We start from the raw sequence: 24,963 nt of genomic DNA, 5'->3' as shown, positions 1-24,963 counted from the left end.
GAATAAATCTAAGGTGAATATGGAAATGTTTGTAGAGGCTGTGGCTTTCTTCATAAACTTATTTTCAGGATGTGTTTGCATATTCTTGCTTTATTGCCTTTGAAACTTTCACTAAAGCTTGATTTTTCACTTGATAATCAGAGCAGTGTTGGGAGCACTCACTGGCTAAGACATTTTTGTAAAAACTTTGTCTTGTGTCTATATAGAGCTATTAAGGACTGGCTTATGTTACATCTAATCTGTTGCTTAATTAAAATTCATTGTTATCCTTAAAATGTTTTTTATTGAGGTGTAATTGACATGTTATATTAGTTTCAGGTGTATAGCATAATGATTCAATATTTGTATATATTGCAAAGTGCTGTCCACAGTAAGTCTAGTTAATATCCATTCCTCTACACAGGTACAGAATGTTTTTCTTGTGATTAGAATTCTTAGGATCTACTCTCTTAGCAATTTTATTTTATTTATTCATTTATTTATTTTTACTTTACAATATTGTATTGGTTTTGCCATACGTTGACATGAATCCACCATGGATGTACCTGTGTTCCCCATCCTGAACCCCCCTCCCACCTCCCTCCCCATCCCATCCCTCTGGGTCATCCCAGTGCACCAGCCCTGAGCACCCTGTATCATGCATCGAACTTGTACTGGCGATTCATTTCAAATATGATAATTATCATGTTTCAGTGCCATTCTCCCAAATCATCCCACCCTCGCCCTCTGGCACAGAGTCCAAAAGACTGTTCTATACATCTTTGTCTCTTTTGCTGTCTCACATACAGGGTTATTGTTACTATCTTTCTAAATAACATTTTTTTTTACAATATTGTAATGGTTTTGCCAAACACAAACATGAATATGCCATGGGTGTACACCTGTTCCCAATCCTGACCCCCCCCCACCTCCCTCCCCATACCATCCCTCTGGGTCATCCCAGTGCACCAGCCCCAAGCATCTTATATCCTGCATCAAACCTAGACTGATGATTTGTTTCTTATATGATATTATACATGTTTCAATACCATTCTCCCAAATCATCTCACCCTCTCCCTCTCCCACAGAGTCCAAAAGACTGTTCTATACATCTGTGTCTCTTTTGCTGTCTTGCATACAAGGTTATTGTTACCATCTTTCTAAATTCCATATATATGCATTAGTATACTGTATTGGTGTTTTCTCTCTGGCTTACTTCACTTTGTAAAATCAGCTCCAGTTTCATCTACCTCATCAGAACTGATTCAAATGTATTCTTTTTCATGGCTGAGTAATACTCCATTGTGTATATGTACCACAGCTTTCTTATCCATTCGTCTGCTGATGGACATCTAGGTTGCTTCCATGTCCTGGCTATTATAAACAGTGCTGTGATGAACATTGGGGTACACGTGTCTCTTTAAATTCTGGTTTCCTTGGTGTGTATGCCTAGCAGTGGGATTGCTGGGTCATATGGCAGTTCTATTTCCAAGTGGCTGTACTAGTTTACATTCCTAACAACAGTGTAAGAGGGTTCCCGTTTCTCCACACCCTCTCCAGCATTTATTGCTTGTAGACTTTTTGATAACAGCCATTCTGACTAGCGTGAAATGGTACCTCATTGTGGTTTTGATTTGCATTTCTCTGATAATGAGTGATGTTGAGCATCTTTTCATGTGTTTGTTAGCCATCTGTATGTCTTCTTTGGAGAAATGTCTGTTTGGTTCTTTGGCCCAGTTTTTGATTGGGTCATTTATTTTTCTGGAATTGAGCTACAGGAGTTGCTGGTATATTTTTGAGATTAACTCTTTGTCAGTTGCTTCGTTTGCTATTATTTTCTCCCATTCCGAAGGCTGTCTTTTCACTTTGCTTATAGTTTCCTTTGTTGTGCAGAAGCTTTTAATTTTAATTAGGTCCCATTTGTTTATTTTTGCTTTTATTTCCGTTATTCTGGGAGGTGGAGGACCTCCAAGAATATTCATAGAGGACCCTGCTGTGATTTATGTCAGAGAGTGTTTTGCCTATATTTTCCTCTAGGAGTTTTATAGTTTCTCGTCTTACATTTAGATCTTCAATCCATTTTGAGTTTATTTTTGTGTATGGTGTTAGAAAGTATTATAGTTTCATTCTTCTGCAAGTGGTTGACCAGTTTTCCCAGCACCACTTGTTAAAGAGATTGTCTTTTCTCCATTGTATATTCTTGCCAGCTTTGTCAAAGATGAGGTGTCTATAGGTGCATAGATTTATCTCTGGGCTTTCTATTTTGTCCCATTGATCCATATTTCTGTCTTTGTGCCAGTACCATACTGTCTTGATGATTGTAGCTTTGTAGTATTGTCTGAAGTCAGGCAAGTTGATTCCTCCAGTTCCATTCTTCTTTCTCAAGATTGCTTTGGCTATTTGAGGTTTTTTGTCTTTCCATACAAATTGTGAATAATAATAATATACTATATATGTTTTTAAAAACACTTTCTTCCTATGCCTTCATTTGGCATATGAATTAAGGAAGGTAATTCATGTAATTAAGGCTCAAAACTTGTGAAATTGGGATTTTGCATTTTGATGACTTGCTGTAATTTATATCCTAAGGATTACCTTCTACCTAAAAAATGAGGTCCACCAGTTTTCAAAGACACATAGAAATTTAAAAGAATTAATTCAAAATCTAACAACTTTAGAGTTTATAAAATATGAATCACTAAAGAGTAGATACAAGGCTGTCTTCTTAGAAACTTAGAGTACCTTGCTTAATGGAGTGTGTGGCACAGGCTGCATGGCATATCTCAGCTCAGACTCTTGACATCAGCCTGCCTGACTTTACACTTGGCTCCACAACTACTTAGCATTTGACATGACACGTTATCTCTGCTCTTAGAGTCTTCATTTGGAAAATAGAAATAATAATGTCATTTACATAATAGATTTTTGTGACATTTAAATGAGATAACACACACAAAGCATTTAGCATAGCTCCTGGCTTATAGTGTGTACCTACTAAGTATTATTTACTGATATTATGTATAATGTCGTTGGATAACTAGGGCTTGCCCAAGTCATTTACTTTTTTCTTAGTTAATAACTTTGCTTCATATTACCAGATAGTAATAGAATGTAGAATATATTTCTGAAGCTAGAGGATCTTGAGTTTCAATAGACAACTGAATTAAGGTCTTAATTCTTTCTGGAAAAATTGTATTTTTTAAGGGATATATTTTAGTCTTAGCAATGATGTAATCACTTTCTTGTATCACAGTAATTAAATAATTGTTGAAAAGACTATAATTATAATTCATATTTAGGAATTTAATTTTTTATAAAAGTAATATATTCACATGGCTGAAAGTTTAAAAGATATGAAAGAGTTTAGAGTAAAAAGTCTTCCTCTGGCCTCTATACCCCATATGCCCTTTTATCATTCCGAGAGGTAACCAATATATCAAGTTCTTATGCATTTTTCCAGATTACTTTATTTATATACAACTAAATCCCCCCTTTCCTCAATATGTGGTAGATACCTGCTGCTCTAATCTTTGCTTTTTTCATTTAACAAGTTATTTTAGGACTTACTTGTATCTATAGGTAAATAGCTTCTGTATTTATTTTAACTGCCTCACTTCTTAGGAATGGATGTATGTAATTTATTAATGATGTTAAATTATGCTTCCTTTGTCATTTGTTTTTCCTATTCAATTTTTTTCTTAATTTTCTGGCAAAAGCTTTGCTGTGCTAGTTTCTGTTCTTGAGGCCTGTTAATGCAGGGAGGTAACTGTGAGAAAAGGGCCATAACCCTGGGAGGAATTTTCTTTATTATCTTAGGTGTGCTCAAGATTTCACCCAAAGCACTGTCTATAGAAAAACAGATGATTGTCTTGTACTTTCCTCAGAATAAAAGCTTCTGCTTTTCAAAAGTCACTATTAAGAGAATGAAAAGAAAAACCACAGACTGAGAGAGAATATTTGCAAAGAATAGATTGGAAAAAAGAGCTGTATTCATAATGTGTAATGAACTTTTAGCATTCAGTAATAAGAGAACAAACATCTCAGTTAAAGAATGGATTGGCTAAAATTTTAAATACTTCTACCAGAAGAAAGTGGAAGTGAAAGTCCCTCAGTTCCGTTTGACTTTTTGTGACCCCATGGACTGTAGCTCCCCAGGCTCCTCTGTCTATGGAATTCACCATGGCAGAATACTGGAGGGGTAGCCATTCTGGGAGCTCTGAGGGAAGCCTTCCTCAGTGACCAATACAAAGAAATAGAGGAAAACAATAAAATGGGAGAGTAGAGATCTCTTCAAGAAAACTAGAGATGCCAAGGAAACATTTCATGCAAAGATGGGTGCAATAAAGGACAGATGGTATGGACCTAACAGTAGCAGAAGATATTAAGAAGAGGTGGCAACAAAGACAGAAATATAGATCAATGGGACAAAATAGAAAGCCCAGAGATAAATCCATGCACCTATGGACACCTCATCTTTGACAAAGCTGGCAAGAATATACAGTGGAGAAAAGACAATCTCTTTAACAAGTGGTGCTGGGAAAACTGGTCAACCACTTGCAGAAGAATGAAACTAGAACACTTTCTAACACCATACACAAAAATAAACTCAAAATGGATTGAAGATCTAAATGTAAGACGAGAAACTATAAAACTCCTAGAGGAAAATGTAGGCAAAACACTCTCTGACATAAATCACAGCAGGGTCCTCTATGACCCACCTCCCAGAATAACAGAAATAAAAGCAAAAATAAACAAATGGGACCTAATTAAAATTAAAAGCTTCTGCACAACCAAAGAAACTATTAGCAAGGTGAAAAGACAGCCTTCAGAATGAGAGAAAATAATAGCAAACGAAGCAACTGACAAACAACTAATCTCAAAAATATACAGCAGCTCATGCAGCTCAATACCAGAAAAACAAACAACCCAATCAAAAAGTGGGCCAAAGAACTAAACAGACATTTCTCCAAAGAAGACATACAGATGGCTAACAAACACATGAAAAGATGCTCAACATCACTCATTATCAGAGACATGCAAGTCAAAACCACAATGACGTACCATCTCATGCTGGTCAGAATGGCTGCGATCCAAAAGCCTGCAAACAATAAATGCTGCAGAGGATGCAGAGAAAAGGGAACCCTCTTATACTGTTGGTAGGAATGTAAACTAGTACAGCCACTATGGAGAACAGTGTAGAGATTCCTTAAAAAACTGGAAATAGAACTGCCATAATGACCCAGCAATCCCACCTCTGGACATATGCACCGAGGAAACCAGAATTGAGAGGCACGTGTACTCCAACATTCACTGAAGCACTGTTTACAATAGCTAGGATATGGAAGCAACCTAGATGTCCATTGGCAGATGAATGGATAAGAAAGCTGTGGTACATATACACAATGGAGTATTATTCAATTGTTCAAAAGAATGCGCTTGAATAAGTTTTAATGAGGTGGATGAAACTGGAGCCTGTTATACATAGTGAAGTAAGTCAGAAAGAAAAATACCAATACAGTATACTAATGCATATATATGGCATTTAGAAAGATGGTAACGACAACTCTATATGCAAGACAGCAAAAGAGACACAACTATAAAGAACAGACTTTTGGACTCTGTGGGAGAAGGCGAGGGTGGGATGATTTAAGAGAATAGCACTGAAACGTGTATATTGCCATATGAAATAGATGAGCAGTCTAAGTTCTATGCATGAAACAGGGCACTCAAAGCCAGTGCACTGGGACAACCCAGAGGGGTGGGATGGGGAGGAGGTGGAAGGGGGGTTCAGGGTCAGGGGGACCCATGTACACCCATGGCTGATTCATGTGACTGTATGGTGGAAACCACCACGATATTGTAAAGTAATTAGCCTCTAATTAAACTAAATAATTAAAAAAATTTTTTTAAAGAAAAATACTTCGTAGGTCCACATTGTTGTAAGTAGCAGAATTCTTTTTTATGGCTGAGGGAAATGGCACCCCACTCCAGTACTCTTGCCTGGAAAATCCTGTGGATGGAGGAGCCTGATAGGCTGCAGTCCATGGGTCGCTGAGAGTCGGATACGACTGAGCGACTTCACTTTCACTTTTCACTTTCATGCATTGGAGGAGGAAATGGCAACCCACTCCAGTGTTCTTGCCTGGAGAATCCCAGGGACGGGGGAGCCTGTTGGGCTGCTGTCTATGGGGTCACACAGAGTCGGACACGACTGAAGTGACTTAGCAGCAGCAGCAATATTATATTGTGTGTGTGTGTGTGTGTGTATATATATATATGTGTGTGTATATATATATATATATATCCAACTATCTGGCTATAGCATCTTCTTTATCCGTTCATATGTTGTTGGATACTGGTTACTTAGGGTGTTTACATATCTTTGCTATTGTAAATAATGCTGCTGTGAATTTTGAGGTGCAGTGCATGTATCTTTTCAAATTAGTGTTTTTATTTTCTTTGGATATATATATATATACTCAGGAGTGGAATTGCTGGATCGTATGATAGTTCTGTTTTTTAATTAATTGAGGATTTTCCATACTGTTTTGCACAGTGACTGCACCAATTTACATTCTCACTGACAGTGCACAAGTGTTTCCTTTTCTTCCCATCCTGGCCAACATTTGTTATTTGTAGACTTTTTAATGATAGCCATCCTGACAAGTGAGAGGTGAAATCTCATTGTGGTTTTTATTTGCATTTCTCTAATAATTAGCAGTGTTGAACGTCTTTTTGTGTACCTGTTAGACATCTGTACGTCTTGTTTAGAAAACCATCTATTCAGTGCTTCTACCCACTTTTTGAATGGGTTATATTTTGATAATTAATTCTTTGTCAGTAACTTGTTCTTTTCTGGTATTCAGTGAAGCTGTCTTCTGGTTCTTTCTTTTGCTTCTAAGACTGCTTTTTCTCTGCCTCTTCAATACCTTTTCTTCTTCCATCTTGTAAAAGTTGACATTCTGCTAATAAGTTTTATCTTATCTTACACTGTTGATCAAACTACTCATCTGGCTTTATTGCAGAAAAGCTGAGTTGCTTCACACTTACTCAATAAATTGTGAAGAAAGAATTGTGAATCATCACTAACACTACCCTTGTTAACATCAGTAGCGTCAGTACCACCCTCTGTCTGTAATCAAGTACATACTATATGGCAGGCATTGCTGAACACTTCACATGTATTAGTGCCATAAAGCACAATTATTCTTTAAGATTGTTCAAGTTTTAGACTCTCAGAGTATAAGTCTTGTTTGAGGTCATACTGTTATGCAGAGTTAAATTTATATAAGTCTAATTTCCTGTCTTAAGCTTTTAGTGTGGTGTTTTTCTACCTCTCCATTCATGCACATTATTTTAATTCAAGATTATAGAAAAGTGTTTTTAATAAAATGAAAAAGTGTACAGTTTTAACTCAGTAAATTTTAAAGTAAAAGCTTTATGTGACAGGTTGAACTTATGAGGTAATGCATAATATGTGCTTTATTTCACACCTAGGCTAATTTATGATTCATTTTCCAGTAGCTGTTTATGAAGCCATGACAGCTTTGTTAAATGAAATTTATCTTTGGTAAAAAAATGTTTCACTCGCAAGACATTATAAAATTGGTTATTACTTAGATGAGACTAGGAAATCAATTTCTAATATCCTAAATCAGTTTCTGTCCTGTTTCCTAATAAATGATATAAATTGATGTAAGCACAGTATGAATAAATACATACCTGTAGATATGGTTAGGTTGGACAATTTCCTTTTTAGATGTTCCAAAAGTTAGTTTCTGTAGCATTGCTCAACAGAGACTTGTCTCCATTAAGTATTGCTGGAAAAAATAGATATTTGGGCAGCAGAAAGTAATGATAAAGCTTGTAATCTGTAGTGACATTCTTCTCTCTGGCCTGTTTAATGGTATAAAATTTTGTTAATTTACTGTAGTCTTCTAAAGAGTTATTGTAACCAATCATTTCTTTTTATAGTTTTTAAAAGTTTATTTTTAATTGATGGCTAATTCTTTACAATGTTGTGTTGGTTTCTGCTGTACAACAGCATGAACCAGTCGTAACTATGTGTGTATCCCCTCCCTCTTGACTCTTCCTCTCGCTGCCCATCCCTCTCCTCTGGGTCGTTACAGAGCAGAGCACCAGGCTGGGCTCGCTGGGCTCCGCAGCAGCATTCCACTAGCTGTCTGTTGGACACATGGCAGTGTATACATGTCAGTGCTGCTTTCTGCTACGTCTGCATCTCTATTCTTGCCTGCAAATAAGTTCATCAGTGCTGTTTTTTCAGATTCCATATATATGCGTTAATATACAAAATTCGTTTTTCTCTTTCTGACTTATTTCACTCTGTATGACAGGCTCTAGGTTCATCTACCTCAGGTCAGCTGATTGACCTTTGTTCCTTTTTATGGCTGAGCAATGTTCCATTGTATATAACAGCTTCCTTATCCATTCATCTGTCAGTGGACATCTAGGTTGCTTTCATATCCTAGACTGTAACCATCAATTTTAATTCAAGGTTGTGGAAAAGTTTTTTTGTGCCTCTATTAATTCCTTTTTTTTTTTAAAGAAGAGGCTTTGAAACTCAGAATAAATTATTTATTTAAGATAAATTATATTTCAGTATTATTTTAAAGTTTATATTAATTCTTTCAATCTAATGTTTTAAAACAATAATTATATCTTAGAATAAGGAGATAGACTATTTGACTTATAATAACTTCCTATTCTGTCATCTCATGAATCTATGTGTTTTTATTTTCTTTCTCTAGATGTTTCCATACCCATAGTTCTCAGTGACTTCAGATATACATTACTTGGAGTTATGTGAAAAACAATGGTAGATTAAATATTTGTATTATTAGGAAAAAGCACTAGTCAAGATATGTCTAAATGACTAAATATATAATATATATTTATATATAAATATTATATAAACAAATATTTAATATAAATGAAATATATAAATGATATATATATGACTAAATATGTCACTGAATAAAATTTTAAACTTGTATCATTATTTGGATTTGCTTAAGTTTGAAACTTTTAACTGCTTAATTTTTAGACTTCTGAATTGTATGTTTGCATTTTAACATCAAAGTTTTTATATGTTGAAGAAGCGTGGTGTAACTTTATTATCACTTTAATGTATAAGAAAGCACTAAATTTTAAACCCGAAGTGTTCCACAAGTTTTTTAGTAATTTTGGAATTGTCCTTTACCATGGAAACTTAAGAGGTGAATTTTCTCTGGTCAACTCAGAAAAAAATTAAACAATAATGTGTTTTAGAAGTAGCACTAATATTATCATTTAATCTATAACTAATGCTCCCTTTAAATTTATTTTTATCAAGTTTTCTGAATTTCAACATTAACCTTGGAATCTTTCAGTTCAGTTCAGTCGCTCTGTCGTGTGCTACTTTTTGCAACAACATGGACTGCAGCACGCCAGGCCTCCCTGTCCATCACTAACTCCCGGAGTTTACTCAAACTCATGTCCATTGGGTCGGTGATGTCATCCAACCATCTCATCCTCTGTCATCCCCTTCTCCTCCGGCCCTCGATCTTTCCCAGCATCAGGGTTTTTCAAATGGTTCAGTTCTTTGCATCAGGTTGCCAAAGTATTGAAGTTTCCGCTTCAGCATCCGTCCTTCCAGTGAGTATTCAGGACTGATCTCCTTTAGGGTGAACTGGTTAGATCTCCTTGCAGTCCAAGGGACTCTCAAGAGTCTTCTCCAACACCGCAGTTCAAAAGCATCAATTCTTCGGTGCTCAGCTTTCTTCACAGTCCAGCTCTCACATCCACACGTGATACTGGAAAAACCATAGCTTTGACTAGACGGCCCTTTGTTGGCAAAATAATGTCTCTGCTTTTTAATATTCTGTCTTTTATATATGTCTTTTAAATATATATATCCTTTTAGTATGCTTGGAATCTTAAGTTTTAGAAAAAGTGTACAGACTTCATAGTGTGATGAGGTTGGAGCAAGACCACAGATAGTGATATTTATTGAGAAACTTTCACTGTTGAGAATACTCCTCCCCTGTACTGTTGTTTTTTTATTTATTTTTATCTTTTATTATTATTTTTTTTGCTCTTTATTTTATTTATTTTTCTTTACAATACTGTATTGGTTTTGCCATATATTAGCATGAATCCGAATCATAAAATTCCTCAGGAGTGCCTCAGTCTTGTTTTCCATCAGAATAGCTTTGTTTTGTTTGTTGGGATTTGCTGAAGCATTCATCCATTTAATTATTAACCTAGTTATAAAGAGCTCAGGGTCTTGAATAAGACTTTATAAATTCATTTATCTCTTTTACCATGATTGATTTTGGAACCTTGGGTAAGTTACTTCACCTCAGTGTACTTTATTTTCCTCATCTGTAAAATTGAGATAATACCAGTACTTACTTCATAAGGTCTTTGTGAGAATTGAATGAGACAATACATGTACATTTTCTAGAAAAGCAGTTATTGTCCAAGTGCATGACACTGTGCATGTAAGTGGCTAAGTCTGTGTTCATATTGGCAACTCTCTGATGTCAAAGCTGGACCCTTATCACTGTGAGAACATAGTGTTGAACTAAACTGAGGAAATAAATGAAGTGGGTTGAAGAATTGGGACCAGAAGAAAACATATAGCACCTTGCCGTCAAAGGGCAGATCCTAAGCTCAGATAATGAATCCTGTTTATGAAAGATCACAGAAGAAAGGTAGCTTCAGAAAGGAGGGTTTTTATGTGTATCTTTCACTGGTAAGGAATTCAGAATGTCACTAAAAAGTTTATTTCAGCTTGTTCTAGATTAGGGTTGTTTCAGAAAGCCTACAAAATAGATTGATTTTTCTAGAATCCTTTAGAAGTGCAGCTTTAGAGTGCTGCTGTGAAAGTGCTGCCCTCAGTATGTCAGCAAATTTGGAAAACTCAGCGGTGGCCACAGGATTGGAAAAGATCAGTTTTCATTCCAATCCCAAAGAAAGGCAACGCCAAAGAATGCTCAAACTACTGCACAATTGCACTCATCTCACACGCTAGCAAAGTAATGCTCCAAATTCTCCAAGTGAGGCTTCAGCGATAACGTGAACCATGAACTTCCAGATGTTCCAGCTGGATTTAGAAAAGGCAGAGGAACCAGAGATCAAGTTGCCAACATTGGTTGGATCATCGAAACAGCAAGAGAGTTCCAGAAAAACATCTATTCCTGCTTTATTAACTATGCCAAAGCCTTTGACTGTGTGGATCACAACAAACTGTGGAAAATTCTGAAAGAGATGGGAATACTAGACCACCTGACTTGCCTCTTGAGAAAGTTGTATGCAGGTCAGGAAACAACAGTTACAACTGAACATGGAAAACAGACTGGTGCCAAATAGGAAAAGGAGTACGTTAAGGCTGTATATTGTCACCCTGCTTCTTTAACTTATATGCAGAGTACATCATGAGAAACACTGGGCTATACAATGGAGTAAAGACAATCTCTTTAACAAGTGGTGCTGGAAAAACTGGTCAACCACTTGTAAAAGAATGAAACTAGATCACTTTCTAACACCCCACACAAAAATAAACTCAAAATGGATTAAAGATCTAAATGTAAGACCAGGAACTATAAAACTCCTAGAGGAGAACATAGGCAAAACACTCTCCGACATAAATCACAGCAGGATCCTCTATGATCCACCTCCCAGAATTCTGGAAATAAAAGCAAAAATAAACAAATGGGATCTAATTAAAATTAAAAGCTTCTGCACAACAAAGGAAAATATAAGCAAGGGGAAAAGACAGCCTTCTGAATGGGAGAAAATAATAGCAAATGAAGCAACTGACAAACAACTAATCTCAAAAATATACAAGCAACTCATGCAGCTCAATTCCAGAAAAATAAACGACCCAATCAAAAAATGGGCCAAAGAACTAAATAGACATTTCTCCAAAGAAGACATACGGATGGCTAACAAACACATGAAAAGATGCTCAACATCACTCATTATTAGAGAAATGCAAATCAAAACCACAATGAGGTACCACTTCACACCAGTCAGAATGGCTGCGATCCAAAAATCTGCAAGCAATAAATGCTGGAGAGGGTGTGGAGAAAAGGGAACCCTCTTACACTGTCGGTGGAAATGCAAACTAGTACAGCCACTATGGAGAACAGTGTGGAGATTCCTTAAAAAATTTCAAATAGAACTGCCTTATGACCCAGCAATCCCACTTCTGGGCATACATACCAAGGAAACCAGAATTGAAAGAGACACATGTACCCCAATGTTCATCGCAGCACTGTTTATAATAGCCAGGACATGGAAACAACCTAGATGTCCATCAGCAGACGAATGGATAAGAAAGCTGTGGTACATATACACAATGGAGTATTACTCAGCCATGAAAAAGAATACATTTGAGTCAGTTCTAATGAGATAGATGAAACTGGAGCCTATTATACAGAGTGAAGTAAGCCAGAAAGAAAAACACCAATACAGTATACTAACACATATATATGGAATTTAGAAAGATGGCAATGATGACCCTGTATGCAAGACAGCAAAAAAGACACAGATGTGTATAGCAGACTTTTGGACTCAGAGGGAGAGGGAGAGGGTGGGATGATTTGGGAGAATGGCATTGAAACATGTATACTATCATGTAAGAATCGAATCTCCAGGCTATGTCTGACGCAGGATACAGCACGCTTGGGGCTGGTGCATGGGGATGACCCAGAGAGATGTTATGGGGAGGGAGGAGGGAGGGGGGTTCATGTTTGGGAACGCATGTACACCCATGTTGGATTCATGTCAATGTATGGCAAAACCAATATGGTATTGTAAAGTAAAATAAAGTAAAAACAAAAAAAAAAAAAAAAAAAAAAAGAAACACTGGGCTGGATGAAATACAAGCTGGAACCAAGATTGCCAGGAGAAATATCAATAATCTCAGATATGCAGATGACACACCCTTATGGCAGAAAGTGAAGAACTTAGCCTCTTGATGAAAGTCAAAGAGGAGAGTGAAAAAGTTGGTTTAAAACTCAACATTCAGAAAACGAAGATCATGGCATCTTGTCCCATCACTTCATAGCAAATAGATGGGAAACAGTGGAAACAGTGGCTGACTATTTTTCTGGGCTCCAGAATCACTTCAGATGGTGACTGCAGCCAGGAAAATCAAAAGACACTTGCTCCTTGGAATAAAAGCTATGACCAACCTAGACAGCATATTAAAAAGCAGAGACATTACTTTGCCAACAAAGGTCCATCTAGTCAAGGCTATGGTTTTAAGAAGGCTGTTCAGTTCAGTTCAGTTCATTCGCTCAGTTGTGTCTGAGTCTTTGTGACCCCATGACCCACAGCATGCCAGTCCTCCCTGTCCATCACCAACTCCCGGAGTTCACCCAAACTCATGTCCATTGAATCGGTGATGCCATCCAACCATCTCATCCACTGTTGTTCCCTTCTCCTCCTGCCCTCAATCTTTTCCAGCATCAGAGTCTTTTCCAATGAATTAGCTCTTCTCATCAGGTGGGCAAAGTACTGAAGTTTCAGCTTCAACATCAGTTCTTTCAGTGAACACCCAGGACTGATCTCCCCTAGGATGGGCTGGTTGGATCTCCTTGTAGTCCAAGGGACTCTCAAGAGTCTTCTCCAACACCATAGTTCAAAAGCATCAATTCTTCTGTTCTCAGCTTTCTTTATAGTCCAAATCTCACATCCATACATGACTACTGGAAAAACCATAGCCTTGACTAGACAGACCTTTGTTGGCAAAGAAATGTTTGAACAGACCCTTTAAAAAGGTATCTGAACAGTGATCATAGCTGTTGAGCTGTTATCTGGTATTCTTATATATTAAATATACACTTAATGGAAGAGAAAAAAGGATTTTAAGAGATTTTAAGGAATTAAAATCATAGCTAATGCACAGAATCAGTGGAAAAGATTGAAGCTATGTCTTAGGAGTAAGGTTTGGATAAGTTGGCTGTTTCTAAAGTGGAAGTGATAGTCTTACAACCTGTACCAGTAGAATTCTAAACTAGCTAGTCGTACTCCTGTTCCTAAAGAAGTCATATTAAGAGTCCTTAGACAGCGTCTACCCTCGGACAACCAACTTCCAAGGTCAAAATTAGTGAAACATTCTTTGCATAAACATGGCTTCCAAAAATTGAAAAGAAGATTATATATAATAATTATACATAATATATGATGTATAATATACACATTAATCATAATAACCTGTAATTAATATAGAATTATAATTGTGTATATATTATATGATCTTGGGATTCATCACTAAACATAGGTTTTCATACCATCATGTCTAGTTATCTGATTTTTTATCAGGTGAGCAGGAACTGAAAAACTAAGTGACTTGACTGAAATTAATTATTGTCAACTTTGATACAGTAGTCTTGATCCCTTTAGTAGTTGCTCTTTCTACATAACATACTTTTATTATATGTTCATTTTTTTCTTTCTTGGAATAGCTAATTTTGCCATGGATTTTCTTGACCTCTTATTCATGCTGATGAGGCAGTTTCTAAAAATTATTATGATGCTTGTGATTTCTCAAGAAGATGGGTCAACAGGTTTTCTTTTTGGTTTTGCTCATTTACCTATTGAATTAAGCATGTGTTGAAGGTGATGTAGCACATAAGTATAAAAAGAAGAGCTGTGAGATCATATTATAATGTTTTAATAACATATATGCTACTAATATAACAGATAGTAGTTATGTGTACTCTTTTAATGTATCCAGTTACTGAATAATCCCTGGAGAGATGATTTGTGAAGGATATTCTGAAATTTTTAAACAAATGACAGATTTCAAACTCTGTTTTCATACAGCCATGTGAGCCATAGTAAGAAATAAAACTGCCCCCCATTTTCTTTCAAAGATAAAATTAATTCCAATAAACAAAATTCACTGTGAATTTTGCATGTTTCCCATAGGTTTTATTTTAATCAGATGTCTGTCATAAACTCCTCCACTGATAACTTGGAAATGAGTATTGAAAGCAGTAGTTGGCTTTACTCTGTTTTAGTACATTGACCTGATGAAATAATCAAAGCTGTTAGTAATTACAGTTAATCAGCATTATGAATTTTTATATAGCTATTTAATCATAGGCTTTCTGTTATAATTATAGATGTTTCTCAACCATTTTCTTCTATTTCTTTCCCTCGCTGCATCTATTTTTTGTCTTGTCCTTTGGTTAAAATGTGAGGTGATTTTAATATGATCATATCTAAAACATAATTAGTCAAATATGTATTTCAAAATCACATACATTCTGTAGTGAATCTCTACGCACTTTATTTCTCACTTTATTTCCCCACTTCTCTCCCTCCCCCCTCTCTCCTTTATCTCTTTTTGAGGAAGGAAAGGAAACAAGTTGTAGAGAATTCTTTACAAAAAGAAGAGTGAAGGAACCATATGGGCTTAGGATATAGCTTTATGAGTATAGGATAATGCTTGAGTTTCATGTAATTAAAGTAGAAATCAAAGAGCCAAAATTCTGACATTCATTTTTGTATTGCTTTTTTCATGTATGACTCTGTCTCAGCTAGAATATTATCTTGATGGAGAAAAGTGTTTGTAGTATGCTACTACTTTTATCTAAAAAGAGGATATGTATGTATATGTCTGTGTGTTTATATGCATTCACATCCACACAGACATACACTTAACCAGTTTAAAAAATAATGGAAGGGACTTCCCTGGTGGTATAGTGGCTGGGAATTTGCCTGCCAATGAAGAGGACATGGGTTCAGCTCCTTGTCTGGGAAGATTCCACGTGCTGTAGATCAACCACGCCGTGCCTTGAGCCACAACTGCTGAAGCCTGTGCACCTAGAGCATGTGCTCTGCAACAAGAGAAGCCAGCACAATGAGAAGGCTTTGCAGTGAAATTAGAGAATAGGCCCCACTCTCTGCAGCTAGAGAAAACCTGTATGTAACAACAGACCCAACACAATCAAAAATAAATTAAAAAAAATAATTGTTTAAAAAAGATACAACAGGAGACCTCAAAGACATTTAAAAAAATAGTGGAAGAATAAACTGTAAAACAAAAAATCCCAGTTGTCAGTTCTCCAAAGTGATTAAACCATTTTCACTCCTAATTCAATGTATGAGAGTTTCATTTGCTGCATCCCGATTTGGTGGTGTTAGTCTTTTTTATTTTAACTGTTCAAATTGCTGTGAAAGGGGGCTTCTCTGGTGGTTCAGTGGAATAGAACCTGCCTGCTAATGCAGGAGACACAGGTTCAGTCCCTGGGTTGGGAAGATCTCCTGGAGGAGGAAATATCAATGCACCCTAGTATTCTTGCCTTGGAAATCCCATGGATAGAGGATCCTGGAGGGCTATAGTCCGTGTGGTCACAAAAGAGCTGGACACAATTTAATGACTAAAAACAACAATAACAGTAATGAGTATGAAATGTTATCTTATTGTAATTTTAATTTATATAAAATCATGTTGAGCCCCTCTACATGTACCTATTTGTACTTGTATATATTCTCTTGTGATGTGTCTGTTTACTCTTTTGCCCACAAGGAGGGTGTTATTAGTCTTATTATTTTTGATTTGTAGGAATTTGTATATATTTTGAATGTATCCTCTTTATTAGATGTGTAACTATCTTCTTTTTAACAGAACAATAATGAAAAGATTTATATAAAGAAGATATTGATACATTTAATATTTATAAACTAGTGATTTTGGAAGGAAATTAGAGTAAATAGTATTTAAAATACTAATACTGTATCTAAATACAGACCTTATGTTTTAAACCTAAAATGAAAATTGCATTCTATTCTGTTTTTGGTTTCAGGTGCAATTAAAAACTAGCATTTCTAGTCAGTATGTAATTCGGGCGCAGCCAACTAATAGGTGCCTTTCTACACTGGAGTGTGCAGCTGTTGCTCTTTCTATCTTGGAGAAAAATAACTACATACAAGAGGTATGTCTTTGGAAAGTTACATAGTTTTTGAAAGTAAGTGTTCGGTTAGGTTTTTGTCTGGAAAATTTAAAAATGCATAACTTGTTAAATTTGTAGCTCAAGTGACAAGTAGACTATATCTGTGATAGAAATGTGTGTACTTTTAAAACCTTCCTTTCTCCTCTGATGTTTTTCTGTTAGTTTAGCATTCCAGATTGCATTATTTAAATATTCATTCTAGGCTGTGCAAACAGCATTTGTAATATGCTAAATTGTTTTTAAGTAGCATAACATTAAATACAATTTTATCTTGGCTAGATATTTCAGCATTCTGTATTTCTTAGTATTTGTGTTCTCTTGTACTCGACTTTTTTCTTTTTAATTAAAAGAACATTTTACAGCAACGTTTTTTCCATTGGTACTTTTATTTGAGCAGAAATATCAACTTTCTGTTTATCTTATTAACATTGCTTAGAGTATAAAAAGATACAATTTTTTTTTGAGGAAAAAGCCTACTGAATATGAAAAGGTTATAACCTGCAATCAACATTTTATTTAATTTCCATGAAAGCCTGATGATTTCATATATAATTCATAATCATTAGTAAATAATAACATTCTAGTAAGCTCACTATCTCATTCTGTTAGAACTTGTAAGAAACTTTACACTTATGACAAGAAAAAATTACCAAAATAAAACTGAATTGTTAGATTTTTTTAATTCGTGAAAATTTTTGATAAATTCAACTTAAGAAGATAAGTCAGAGGATAATAGAGCATAACTAAATGAAGTTTTGTAACTCCTCCTTCTCTCTCTCTCACACACACACACACAGACACACACAGACACACACAGACACACAGACACACCACACACAGAATCCTCTCTTCTGCCTTTTTCCTCTCTCTCTCATTCATCATGGTTCCTATTATAAAAGTATGCCTTAGCCATGAAGGAAATTCCAATAATGGATAAAAGCTCAGTTCAGAATCACTGGATTAGTTACCAAAAAAGAAAAAAATGAAAGACCTGCAGGGCGAGGAGAGTTAAAGAATGCTAGAAGAAGCATTGAATTGCCCTTTTCCTTTCACCCTGCCCTAAAGCCATGTCCTGTGTCAGGATTGGAGACTTTCTTCTTTTGGAAGAAGTAGGGTATTGTGAATAAACTATTTTTGTGTGAATCTGTGTGAGTAGAGTTAATTTGGGGTCTTGACAATTTCTCTTTTTCTCTTTTGAGGAAAAAAATTCATGAGGGATCCTAAATCCTTCCTCCAATTGACCAGGGAGTATTCTCAGACATTTTCCCCTCTCCCTTAACTTTATCACCTATTCCAGTGTACCTTGCATCAGCAAAACACACTTAATATTCCCCTGTACTTATCTGTCAGCTTTGTTTATTAACCATCATCTCTGTATGTTCTTGAGAAGAAAGTAACACTATACTTAGGTATCTTAAAGGAGAGATGAAACTCAAGACTGTTGTTTAGGCTTGCTTTTTGTACAGTCTCTGTATTTTCCTTTTTGTTGATGTAAAACACTAGGATCAGCCAACATCAGACATCACTTCAGTTACTCAGTCTTGTCCAACTCTTTGTGACCCCATGAACTGCAGCACGCCAGGCCTCCCTGTCCATCACCAACTCCCGAAGTTCACCCAAACTCATGTCCATTGAGTCTGTGATGCTATCCAACCATCTCATCCACTGTTGTCCCCTTCTCCTCATGCCCTCAATCTTTCCCAGCATCAGGGTCTTTTCAAATGAGTCAGCTCTTCACATCAGGTGGCCAGAGTATTGGAGTTTCAGCTTCAACATCAGTCCTTCCAATGAACACTCAGGACTTATCTCCTTTAGGATGGACTGGTTGGATCTCCTTGCAACCCAAGGCACTCTCAAGAGTCTTATCAAACACCACAGTTCAAAAGCATCAATTCTTCGGCACTCAGCTTTCCTTATAGTCCAACTCTCACATCCATGCATGACTACTGGAAAAACCATAGCCTTGACTAGACGGACCTTAGTCAGCAAAGTAATGTCTCTGCTCTTGAATATGCTGTCTAGGCTGGTCATAACTTTCCTTCCAAGGAGTAAGTGTCTTTTTATTTCATTGCTGCAATCACCATCTGCAGTAATTTTGGAGCCCAGAAAAATAAAGTCAGCCACTGTTTCCACTGTTTGCCCATCTATTTGCCATGAAGTGATGGAACCAGATGCCATGATCTTAGTTTTCTGAATGTTAAGCTTTAAGCCAGCTTTTTCACTCTCCTCTTTTACTTTCATCAAGAGGCTTTTTAGTTCCTCTTCACTTTCTGTCATAAGGGTGGTATCATCTGCATATCTGAGGTTATTGATATTTCTCCCAGCAATCTTGACTCCAGTTTGTGCTTCTTCCAGCCCAGCATTTCTCATGATGTACTCTGAATATAAGTTAAATAAGCAGGGTGACAATATACAGCCTTGACACACTCCTTTTCCTATTTGGAACCAGTCTGTTTTTCCATGTCCAGTTCTAACTGTTGCTTCTTGACCTGCATACAGATTTCTCAGGAGGCAGGTAAGGTGGTCTGGTATTCTCATCTCTTTAAGAAGCCCCCTTACAGAATGGGTCAAGCTGAACATAAGGTCCCAAAGCAATAGTGAGGTCATTAAGTTATCATTCTTTTTGCCTTGGTCACTTGAGGTAGTGGTAGTGACCAGGAGTAGAAAAATGATGTTTGATAGTCAGGTATGTTATTTGGGAGGTTCTGATAAGATGAACAGCAGGAGCATGAGCAGAAAAAAAGCATAATGAGACATCACAAATCGCTTATTATTGCATCTGGCTGACAATTAGCTTTCTTAGTGGGAGAACTCCAAGTCAGCCTGTTTAAATCTAGCTGCAGTAAAAAAGAAAAAAAGAAAATTGGTGCATTCTTCTGAGAAACACAATTAACATCTGCTTAGAAATAGGTGTTTTCTTTCTTTCCTGGGAAAGAAAGCTATAACATGCCTTTTCCCCCCAATAATCTTTTATTAGATGTATTCTAATATAACCTTAAGATGATGAGGGGAGGAAAATTACTATTTTTCAGCTGGCTTCATTCTGTAGAGGTGGGGCTTCTCAAAATAAAGCACTTGGCATAGAATGGCCTTCTTAGTCTGTTGACTCATTCTTTTCCTTTATTCTTGAGCAGTTTTCAAACACTGGGAAGTAGCATGATACGAGTTTTGAAGCAAGTTTGAATTAGAACTTCATCACTTGTCATCATCAGTTTTTACCAGAAGGCAATTCATGTAATCTCTTTGTGGCTGCTTTCTTATGTGTAATATACAAGAAATAGTTACCTCATAATATTGTTATGAGAAGCATAACATAGGGATACTTTATGTTAAATGCCTGACAGCAGACTCTTAAGAAGATTTCATTGTTTTGCCTTTCCTTGTCTCTCATGTTCTTGTCTGTGGATTGACAGAAAAATTGAACTGAAAGTTGGTGACTTTCATTCTGCTATTGTAATATGTGCCAGGGTTCTTCATACCTTGGAAGCCGTATGAACTTTTATAACTAGATGGGGCAAGGCTTTGTGCTGTAGCCGAAATACCTTGGTTCTACTCCATCGTCAGAAGCTGGTAATAATGGTCTTTTGAAACTGTCACTTTGCAGCTATAGACAAGGGATTTACAGAACCCTGATTTTCCCCCAAATAAACTTTTAGAAATTAGCTAATTTTGTAACTAGAGGATATTTTTGTTCTTCTGAACAAGTAAACCTCTCATATAGCTTCACATTGCCTCACATAGAATCTTATGAATGTATAGAGAAAAATTATCCTTTGTGTCAAGTTGTATGCTAAGCACTTCAAATGTATCATTATAGCCCACCATAATAATAACTGTGTAAGATGGACTTTACATCTTACCAGTCCTCACTTTACAGATTAAGAAAGTGAGGCAAATAGAGGTTACCTAATTTATCTGGAAACACATAGCTGGTGATTTCATCAGTACTTAAAACTCCAAAATCAGAATGGCATAATGCACTCTATGTACAGTGGGGTTTCCAGTGGGACCTCTACTAATAATACTTAGGGGTGCAGGCTGATGGATGCACCATCTAGACACATCATTCTACTTTTATCAAGGAAGGAGTGAGAGGACGTGGGGAATCATTAACCACTTTTAAAGCACCTGTCCAGACAACCGAGTGACTTCACTTTCACTTTTCACTTCATGCATTGGAGAAGGAAATGGCAACCCACCCCAGTGCTCTTGCCTGGAGAATCCCAGGGACGGGGGAGCCTGGTGGGCAGCTGTCTGTGGGGTCGCACAGGGTCGGGCACGACTGAAGCGACTTAGCAGCAGAGATGATGCACACTATTCATGCTCATATTTTGTTAACCATGTCAAGTTATATGGCCATACCTAACTTCAGAGGGGACTAGAAAAATGCAGTCTGCTCATGTATCCTGAAAGAGGACTGGTATATTTGTAAGCAGCCCTAGTGATTATCACAAATCTGTATCTCCAAAATTCATTCTCTTAATTACTTCAGAGAATTGATAGAATCTTATCTTCGGGAAGTAAAAGTTGGAAGTCCTTATAGGAGTTACAGGAGTATTATAGGAGAATTACTCTTCTATCATGAAGAATCTAATAAATGTCATAGCATAGCAATAGAAACTTCAGTTGTCTTAGTCTGTGTATGGTCCTGGATGTGTGTCTCTGATACGATGTTTCAGGATCCAGATACTTCCTTTCTTGATCCTAAAAGTAATATATAGTCATTTCTGTATTTCTACTCTTGTTTGAAGAATTGAAGATACTAAAATTATAAGAACATACCAGAGACTTTCTGCAGCAATGTCAGAGCTTTTTCCAATATGTTTGTCTTTTTCTCATTGGTGTCAGTTGGGAGTTTCCTTTGGTTGCATGTAACAGAGTCCTTACTGCAGTGGTTGAACCATATATGGGCTTATTTTTCTCCTGTGAATAAGAAATGCTGAAGTGAGTAGTCCAGGGCTGGGGATGCAGCTGAAAAGAATATCAGAGACCTAGATTTCTTCTCTTTCTGTTCATCATTGTATGTTTTTGGCTTTAATCTTCATTTTTATTGCCCGGTAGTCACATAATGGTTATCTCACATCTAACAGTCATGTTCCAAATATGAAGAAAAGGCAAAAGCCTATGATGCCTGCTAAGTCTGTCCTAATCCAAGGCCTTCCACTTATCTTGTTGGATAAACTGTCACTAGTTAGTGTAGTATTGCTAATTGGACACATTGCCGCTTTGTATGAAGTTTTGGATTTTTTTGAAATAAGAAAAGAATGGATATGGAAAAGCAACTCTCAGTGAGTGCCACATATTTGTAAGAATTCATTGTAAATTAAAACTTAAAAGCCCTTTGCTACCACTTATGTTGTACATGGGAGGGAATACATTTTTACGTAGACATTGTGAAATTTTTGTTGTTAAATCTATCTTTAGATTTAACTATCTATTTAACTAAAAAGATCTGTGTATCTTTTTATTTTTTCAAAACAATCTGCACAGTCAGGTTTGTTAGTTAAAAGCATTAGATAGGTATCCGGAGAAGGTAATGGCACCCCACTCCAGTACTCTTGCCTGGAAAATCCCATGGGTGGAGGAGCCTGGTAGGCTGCAGTCCATGGGGTCACTAAGAGTCGGACACGACTGAGCGACTTCACTTTCACTTTTCAGTTTAATGCATTGGAGAAGGAAATGGCAACTCAGTCCATTGTTCTTGCCTGGAGAATCCCAGGGACGGGGGAGCCTGGTGGGCTTCTGTCTATGGGGTCGCACAGAGTCGGACACGACTGAAGTGACTTAGCAGCAGCAGCAGCAGTAGATCAGGTATCTCAGGCCCAAGGAAAAAATCTGACTCAAATATGTTTAAAATGCTGGCTTAATCTTTTTATTTTTTCCCAACTTTTGAATTTGAATAACTTCACGGACATTATGGCAGCAGCAGCAGCAGCAGCAAGGACATTATGCTCCAGCTGTTTTACAACCTTCGCTATTCTTGCGTTATCTTATGGGTCCATCTAGTTCACATGTTTGTGTTTTATATCTGGCTCTATAGGTATTTGAGTTTAGACAGCTATGTATACAGTTACGGTTATTTCAAATGCACCAAAAACTGAATATCTAACTGGTATGTGGCCTTGGGTGGGCTTCCTCTGTGGCTCAGTGATAAAGAATCTGCTTGGAATGCAGGAGACACAGAAATGCAGGTTTGATCCCTGGGTCGGGAAGATCCCCTGGAGGAGGAAAAGGCAACCCACTCAGTATACTTCCCTGCAGAATCCCATGGACAGAGGAGCCTGGAAGGCTGCAGTCCATGGGGTCACAAAGAGTTGGGCACGACTGAAGCAACTGAGCACGTGTGTAGGCCATGGAGTCGTGTGAGAATTAGTAAACTTATCCATTGCTGCCATCATCTAATTGTTATCAAGTAGCAGGAAGCTTGTGTTAGTCTGTGATTGAAACTGAATTAACTAATTTGTACTGAAATGTCTCTTTTAGTCTGCTTGTTACAAATTAATTATTATAATGACACCAATTTTTGTACTCTTTGAATATATTAAAGTATAAAACTAAGTTTAGACTTTGTCACCTATATAGAAAATTAGTATTTGTATCTTCTTACTGGAATTCCTCAGTGATGTAAGATACGAATTTTTATGAATTATTCATTTAGAAATTATCGTATATTTATTAGAGTATCTACTGCTTTTCATAGTTAACAGCTGATAATAAAAATATAATAATCTCTGTTTCCAGAGAAAAAAATCATGATTTGTCACACTTGTGTATGTTTCTTTTTTTTTTTTTTTTTTTTTATCTTAACAGACTTTGCTTCGCCCTCTTCAGGCTTTATGCTCTTTCCAGCTTCAGCATGGTGCTCAAATTCGCCTCAGCAAGGAACATCTTCTGAAAAATGGATTATATCCCAAGCCAATGCCAAAGAACAAACGCAAACTCAGGAAAATGGAACTATTAATGAACAGTGTTAAAATTTAGTACAACTGTTCTTATGGTGCTAGTTATGATAATCTGCAGCTGACAATACCAGGTTAACTTTTTTATACATTTTAAGTCTGTGGGTTTTTGTCTAAAGAATTAAGAGTTACATACTAAACTTACCTAGAAGAAGAAAGTAATCCAAATAGCCATAAAAACAAATTTCACTTACTCAACGGAAAACAAGATTTATTTCATACTATATTGTTTTAAAAATGTACCTCAATTTTTTTTTTTCCAAATCAGTAATTTGAAATGTGATTAGTTGTTGAGCTGGGTTAGAAGTTCTTACTTATAAAATGGAATGAAAGGAAAATGCTATGCCTGATTGGTTCAGTATTGTTTCTGTGGGTGTTTATAGATAATTACATAGAGACCTACAGTAGAGGATACGTATAGCAAGTTACAGTCTTGTACATGAGGTTTATAGCTTGAAATAAGAAGCAAATGAAAATAATAATCAAGTAATTTAGGTTGAAATTTTATTTCATAAATAAGTATTTAGGAACTAAACTTGAATTCAGCTAATGTGATTTAAGTGTGCTATTAATTGCCCTAATTTTAAAAATTAAAGTATGATTAGAAAAAGTACATTTGACATATAATGTATTATTATGTATATTATTATATTATTATGTATATAATAATATATATTATTATTGGTATTTATATACAATAATGATTTGGTATTTCTATACATTGCAAAATGATCATTACAGTAAGTCTGGTTAACATCTGTCACCATTCATAGTTATAACAAATTTTTTTCTTGTGATGAGCAGTTTTAAGATTTACTCCATTAGCAACTTTAAACTGTAGATAGTCACCATGCCATATATTATATCCCCATGACTTAAAAAATGAACCTTTTTGACCTTCTTCACTCATTTCATTCCACCCTAACTTCCACTTCTGCCTCTGGAAAACACCAGTCATGTTCTATTTATCATAGAGCTTGTCTTTATATAAGCTTCCCCCCTTCCCTGGTTCCGTATATAAGTGATATCATTTCTTTTTCTTACTTCACTTT

The 24,963-nt window shown here is 36.3% G+C and overlaps 1 protein-coding gene across 1 annotated transcript in view; it reads left to right on the top strand.

The window, feature by feature from the left end:
• The window catches only part of DTWD2 (DTW domain containing 2), a 73,663-nt gene extending 49,148 nt beyond the window's left edge, over positions 1 to 24,515 (top strand). The window contains exons 5-6 of the mRNA XM_018050664.1: positions 16,806 to 16,934; positions 23,763 to 24,515. Coding sequence (XP_017906153.1) covers positions 16,806 to 16,934; positions 23,763 to 23,933 — 300 coding nt within the window. The 3' untranslated portion in view covers positions 23,934 to 24,515. The remainder of the gene's footprint in view (positions 1 to 16,805; positions 16,935 to 23,762) is intronic.

This window comes from Capra hircus, chromosome 7 (genome assembly GCF_001704415.2).
Source record: "Capra hircus breed San Clemente chromosome 7, ASM170441v1, whole genome shotgun sequence".
Classification (NCBI taxonomy): Eukaryota; Metazoa; Chordata; class Mammalia; order Artiodactyla; family Bovidae; genus Capra; species Capra hircus.
This window is presented reverse-complemented; position numbering and strand designations above follow the sequence as displayed.